Here is a 7,255-nt window from a genome sequence, read left to right on the forward strand (position 1 = left end):
CATTAAAAGAAATTGTTGCACATAAAAATCTCACCTCCCACTCATTTTGCAAAACTACACGATTTGGCAACCCAGTGTCCACTCCACTATATCTCTCTTCATGCCTTGGCAGCAAAGAATGGCTGGCTACATCACAAATGCTACATCCCTGGAATACAGGAACTTTCTCTCACTCCCTATTTTCCTGGCCTTGAGATAGATAGTGCAAGGAACCTGCAGTAATCCACAAAACCTTTATTTTCTCTGCCAGTAACCTTAGTCATAGCACAGAAATCTGGAGGTCCTGAGAATTTCTGCAAACCCAAATCCTGCACAGCTAGATTCAAAGGAATATTTGTGCATGAGCCCTTAAAATAGGTCCATTCCTGCTGGTTCACTATACTCTCACCTACTCCCTATTAATCACACCCAGTATCTCTGTCCAAATTATGGTCCTAATCTGGGCCCAGTAGGTCTTAGAGACACCCATATTGGGGATGCTGAACTTCTGGGCATATGGCTCCATGGCAGGTGCCAGTTAAATAGCACCTGCTTAATAGTGCTAGGGAATATGGGGCACCTACTTGGAATAAGGGACCAAATTCATGCTGCACCCAGATGCACTGGAGGCTGTCACAACTACCCCTCCTCAGAGTAACACAAAAATTCATGTTGCATAGACCACAACATTAGGCCCACAAAGCCCTACAATTTTTCCTAGGAGGCCTTGGAGAGCATTGTAATGAGGCCACAAATGGACTAAAAGTTGTTGTCTGCCATCCCATGGTCCCCTCTAAGATAATAAATGTGGAGACCCCTTTAGTTTAGTAGCCCTGAATTCTGGTCTCACCCACACAGTGATCAGAACATGGGAGATTAAAGGTGGCCTTATGAATAAGGCTCTTATTATCACATGAATCACAGCAATGTACAGAGGGTAGGTGTTGGGTCAGGTAACTTCAAGTCTGGACAAATCCATCACAAGCCATCATGTGAGATCAACAATGTCCTGGAAAAAAGGAAACCTGTGCCAGCTGCCAACAGAACCCTGCTCAGGTGTTCATGGCCAAAGATGAGACATGTCCACAGCTAAACCAGCCACAGCAGGAGGGAATGACATCTTCCCACGGCCTCAGACAACTCAAGATTCTCTTTGGGACTGGAAAGACAGAATAGAGGTCTGCCTTCCCTGAGCACAGTGCAGTGGCTGACACATACACTGGAGACCTTCCAGTGGGTACAGCTGAGATGGCTTCTGTCACCCTGGTAGTGACAAAACTCTGAAAAAAATCCGTGGTCAATAATGCAACTTCACTCCAGGCAGTTTCCAACTATCTAGCATTCAAATGGAATCTCCCCATTATGGACATTTGGATGAATAAGGTTCAACTTCCAGCTGGCAGGTGCCTCATAAACACTGTTCTCAGAGCTTATATCTTGCACGTGCCTTGTGTCGAACAAGAAGGGAGCACATTCTCTACAGTCCTTTCTCTAGTGTGAATTTTCTGATGCCGAATGAGGGTAGGCCTTTGGCTGAAGGCTTTCTCACATTCACTGCACTTATAAGGCCTATCTGCTTTGTGAACTTTCTGGTGCTGCCTCAGATTAGACCTCTGTCTGAAGGTTTTCCGACATTCGCTGCACTGATAAGGCCGTTCACCAGTGTGAAGTCTTCGATGGTTATTGAGGCTGGAACTTTGGTTAAAGAATTTCCCACATTCACTGCACTTATAAGGCCGTTCACCGGTGTGAAGTCTCCGATGGCTATTGAGGCTGGAGCTTTGGCTAAACAATTTCCCACACTCATTGCATTCATAAGGCCGTTCACCAGTGTGAACTCTCTGATGTTTCATGAGGTCGGAGCTTCGGCTGAAGCCTTTGCCACATTCACTACACTCATAAGGCCGTTCACCAGTGTGAACTATCTGATGCTGAATGAGACTGGAGATATGGCTAAAGAATTTCCCACATTCATTGCACTTATAAGGTCTTTCTCCAGTGTGAACTCTCCAGTGTTTAATTAGGCTGGAGTTGCAGTTGAAGGACTTCCCACATTCACTGCACTCATGAGCACTTCTACCAGTGTGAACCCTCTTATGATGAATGAGGTTGGAGCGCTGGCTGAAAAATTTCCCACAGTCACTGCACTCATACGGCTTTTCACCAGTGTGAACCCTCTTATGTTGAATGAGATTGGAGCTTCGGCTAAAGAATTTCCCACAGTCGCTGCAAACATGGGGGCTTTCACCAGTGTGAACTCGCTGATGTTTAATAAGACTGGAGTGTTGGGTAAAGAATTTTCCACATTCGCAGCACCCATAAGGTTTTCCTCTGTTGTGAACTCTCTGGTGTTGAATGAGAGCAGTGACATAGCTAAAGAATATCCCACATTTGCTGCATTCATAAGGTCGTTCCCTGGTGGGAATTTTCTGGTGCTGAACAAATGTGGATTTGTCACTCAAAGGGTTCCCAGATTCACTGCACTTGTTATGCCTGTGCACAGTGTGAAAATCCACCATACCTTCAGTGCTCTTCTGTGGCTCCTCCACACTGGGAGTGACCTGAGGCTGCAGAAAGCCTGAAGTGGCCACAAAGTCCTTCCCACCCTCCCTGCATGTGAAGGGCTTTTCTGACGTGTGGTCTCTGCAGGTCTTCACAGGCGAGGCCCTGCACTCCTCCTTTCTGATAGGCTTGTCTATAACCTCCTGCGCCTGCTGCTGGGGAAGGTTTGCCTTGAACTTGAACCCCTTCCCACATGCCTCACTCATGTGTAGTTTCTGCCTGGGATGTGTTGCCTGGTGTTCAGTCAGGTGTAAAATGTCTTTCAAGTGTAGGCCACACATGTCACAGGGGTAGGTTTTCTGGGTGGACAGAGCTACCTCAGGATTCCTGTTCTGTGACACTCCTTCAGAAACACTATGCTCAGAAGGTAACTCCTCACCCTCTGTTCCACAGCAAAAATCTGAAAGCAGAGAAATGCTGGTGAAGTTCATATCAACTTTGACAAAAGGAATCAGCCCCAGCACATATAACAGTACTTCAAAATTTTCATGGAAAAAAAATGATGATGAAAATTTTATTTTTTAATTTCATCTTCCTACAAACATTTAAGAGTACACTCATATGCCTGGATTACCTAAGAATGAGTCCATGGGATTATTGGCAAGATGAGAAGCCCCAAGTCAGGGTAAAGAATGGTCTGCCAGGTAACAAAATTGGGAGGCTCTACCAGGACTAAGGTTGAGGTTCAGCATTGGGTGGAGAGGCAGCATCTCCAACTGACTTCTCTATAAAGGCCTTTCAGCAGGGCCTTGGCTGCTGGTCACCTGCAAGAGCTAAGCAGAGAGAGTATTTAGGCCCAGGAAACTGATTGCAACTGAGTAGCTGGTGTTCAAGGCCTCAAGGTAATGTGCAAATCTCATGACCTACTAAGCATAGGCCAGCACTGGAGAGTGCTGCAGGAAGAGTGAGACATGGAGGCCAGAAAGGTGTGGCAAAGCCAGGGGATCCAAGTCAGAGTAGAGAAGTGAGTCATGTGTGCAGAACAGGAAAGAAAGGTAGAGATGAGGTATGGCCATTGCCGTTGGCACCAAACAATGAAGAACAAGAGAAAAGATGCTGGTATGACTTGAAAACAATGGCCACGTCACATCCTCCCCCAGCTCACACTTACCAGAGCCAGTCCCGTTACACGCCCCTCTTGCCATGGCTGAGGTCATATCCACTCTGTCAGGCACCCAGGGCTCCTTCCCCACCTGCAGTTGGGCAACTACGTGGGACCTGAATGATGTAAGTCCTAAGGGAAAGACAGGGCAGGTCAGTGGCCAGTGCTTGCCCAGGTGAATTACCCCATGACAAACCTCACGAAAGAAAACTCAATATTACAAAAAGACTGTACAAGGCAGGTGAGGCAGGAACGTCCCAGTGGACACAGCAAGTACTAACCACATCAGTGCCTGGACTCCTGGAACAGTCAGGCTTAGGAAATATTAGCAAATGGAAAGGGAGAGAACCTGAACCACAGAACTGTCAGACTTTTGGACAATCAGCCAGGCGGGGAGTGGCCGAGAGAGATGGCCTTCACTGGGCTGACTGCAAGACTCCTCACACCTCCCCTTCCCTGCCAGGCTTCAGACAGCAGGTGTAGGGGATGCTCAGGGAGAGGAAGGGGCACTGCATACAGCACAGCCCTGGAACCCACAATACATGTACCAGGGACATGGGGAAGGAAGCAGTGCATATGGTCTGGCTGCAAGAAGGAAAGAGCTGCCTCTTGGGCCAAGGAAACAGTCAGAGACCAGCTCAGGACACTGGGGCGGGTGTGACGGCCTTACCCAGCGAGGCTATAAGTGCAAAGTTCTCCAGCATCACATCGCAGTACAGCAGTCTCTGAGCCTCATCGAGGAGCCCCCACTCCTCCTGGGAGAAGTAAATGGTCACGTCCTCAAAGGTCACACAGCCCTGCCATGGTGGGGACAGTTCATTCCATGATCAGCCTCTCTCCTCAGGACTCCTAGGCATCCCCTGCTCACCCTCCTCCCCAGCAAACAGGAGAGTCCAGGTCCTGGCCCCGGGGATGCTTGCTCTTTTCTCATGTCTCACGTGACCACTGTGCCAACAACCCACAGCAGCAGCAGGCAGGCCCGACTTCCTCTTCTGCACATCCTTTCCCCTAGTGTCATGCTCCTCAGATACAGACAAACATGGACTCAGTCTTCTCCCTTAATCCCCAGTCCAGGGCCCTGGGGCAACAGCTCCCGCTCACGCCCACCTGCACTTCACTCTTTGGACTGTCCTTCCTCACAACTCTGGGCTCCGCACTGCACCCCTTGTCCCTGTGAACCTCTCCCATCCTGGCCAGTATCATAGCCAAGTCCATGGACTCCCACGTGTCACTCTGCACGGGGCAGCCAGAGAATGCTTGGCAAATACAGCCACGACCACATTGTGCTCCAGATGGCAACAACCACCCCTCCTCTGGAGGCCTCCCCATCTGGCCCTGCTCCTGGCTTCAATGAACCACCTAGAGCACACACAGATGTCACATGCCCTTGGCCCTCTTTGCATTGCACATTCTGTTTCTTCATCACACACTCATTCAAAAGCCATCCCCTGTGGTCCTCCTGCCCTTACCCACCGAGGGCCCAGCAACTCTTCCAACTGACGCCATTTGCCCCTGAGCTAATTCCCCAGCCTGACTCAAAATCCCAAGGCCCACTCAAGGGTCACTGCAAAAGTCTGGTGAGAACATAGATGGGTGACTAAGCACCAGCCCGGGCCACACTGTAATACCACCTGCATTACTATGAAGCCTCAGCATCTACCTCACACCCACCAGACCACCTGCTAGACCCTCTCATCCCCACTCACAGCCCCACCACCATGAGTGCAACCATCCTCGTCTGTCTTTATGATGCCAAACAAGCCAGCCACAGTGCCCAAGCAAGACACCCTGCTCTTAATTCTCCAGCCCCACCTTCCTCTTTTACTGACATCATTGTCACCAATACCTAAAGGTTCACTCTCCTAAATCTGACACACAGCTACACTCATCCACATACCAGATGCCACATACTGAATGTTTCCAACTGTGGAGATAAACCAATACCAACCAAATGAGAAAAGGCAAGTCTATTCATTCAGAGCTTGCTAGAGCAAGAGAGTCAGCAACTGTCACTTGCATTTTGTTGGAGACTCAAAGGCAGGCAGAGTAGTGGGAAAACATTACAGTGGACAAAAGAGAAGGCTTCAGGAAGCCCAGGTTGGAGAACGTCGGCAGGGGGAAGCTGTAGGCTGGCTAACTAGAAGCAGGGCATCCTATGGGATTGGTTAGGGGGGACTTTTTCCAGGTGGTCCTAAGCTGGAAGGAGGAAAAATTAGGGAATCTGGCAGTTATTAATCAAGCTCTCGATTTGGAGCCGATCATTACAGAAGTTATTGTTTAACTTCCTGGATTGTCATTACAGCTAGTAATCTGGCTTCCTGCAAGTCCGACTCACAGCAGGCTGGCTTCCTGGGTTGTTTATTGTAGATAAGGGGGTTGGTTTCCCGGGCAGGTTGCTGCAAGTTGTGGTCAGAGTTGTATTTTCCTGTAAGGTCTGGCCATTGTCCGTTTGTATATTCAGTCTCTCATAGCCCCAACCACACACCCAAACCCACCCCAGAACACCATAACTGTGTGTCTAGCTGTCTACTCTTCAACTCCACTCAGACATCTCTGGAACATCCAAACACAGCCAAAGCCTAAAATCCGCTATTTCCACTGAGAACTCCTCCTCCAACCAGATGTTCTTTCTCAGTTGGTAGCTCATCCATCCTTCCAGCTGCTGAAAAAAAAAACCATGGAGTCATCCCTCCTCTTTCTCACCCCCCACATCAAAAAACCTGGTCAGCCCGACTTAAAAGATCCAGAATCCAATCACTTCTTCCACCTGCAGTCACCCCTCTGGCCCAGCCACCAGCACCACTCATCTGTACTACTATAGTGGGTGACTCCTGAGCTCCCTGCCTCCACCCTCACCCCACATTCGGTTAGGGTTTCCACTCCGCATCCATACGGAGCCTGGTACGACGGGAGACAGATCATCTTCCTCCTCTGCTCTAACCCTTCCCTAGCTCCCAGCATCCTCAACAGAGACCAGCTCCTCAGCCTGCCATTCTAGCGGTGTCTTCTGGTTCCCGGACATAGGAACAGGGATCTGGGGTTCCCTCAACACTCACAACTCAGTCCCCGTTCCCCAAGCAATTGCATATGCTGGTTCCTGTGCCCAGGAAACCCTTGCTCCCCTCATCCCACTAGATTTCAGAAATGGAAACCGCTCTATATAACCCCTGGCCTGGATTAGGGAGCCTAAGTAGGAGTGACTCCCCTCCAGGGTCCCCCGGCCGCAAAGCAAGGAGATGGGAAAGGCGACAAGTTCCAGAACCATGCCATCTTCTCTCTCTTGGCGCCAGGAGCGAGGTGGGGTGGGGTGCAAAGGCTGAGGCCTGGGGCGCATCCACCACTCACCTGCGCCGGGCCCGTCAGCGCGGCCGCCGCCATCGGAGCTTGAGGACGGGTGACCGAGGTGGGTTTTGCGGGCTCAGTCTACCACCCACCCTGCCGTGCCCGGGGCGGGGTGTGGCTCCGGGCGGAGGTGTGGCCCCGGGCCGAGGCTCGCACTCCTGGCCTGAGTCTCCCCGGCGTAGGGTGCGCACAGGCCCAGGGCGCAGCCTCTGGGGGTGCGGAGAGCGCGCGGGCCCGCCGGTCCCCGGGGGCCACCGCAGTTGCAGGCGG

General features: G+C 50.7%; 1 protein-coding gene across 1 annotated transcript; it reads right to left on the bottom strand.

The window, feature by feature from the left end:
- Positions 1–219: 219 nt before the first annotated feature.
- ZNF792 (zinc finger protein 792) lies at positions 220–7,021 on the bottom strand. The gene is given in 5 exon segments (XM_008584472.1): positions 220–1,428; positions 1,431–2,941; positions 3,653–3,775; positions 4,314–4,470; positions 6,989–7,021. Coding segments are annotated over 5 exon segments (1,938 nt in total). The 3' UTR covers positions 220–1,314.
- Between the last annotated feature and the right edge of the window lie 234 nt (positions 7,022–7,255).

Source organism: Galeopterus variegatus, unplaced genomic scaffold (assembly GCF_000696425.1).
Source record: "Galeopterus variegatus unplaced genomic scaffold, G_variegatus-3.0.2 Scaffold3272, whole genome shotgun sequence".
Classification (NCBI taxonomy): Eukaryota; Metazoa; Chordata; class Mammalia; order Dermoptera; family Cynocephalidae; genus Galeopterus; species Galeopterus variegatus.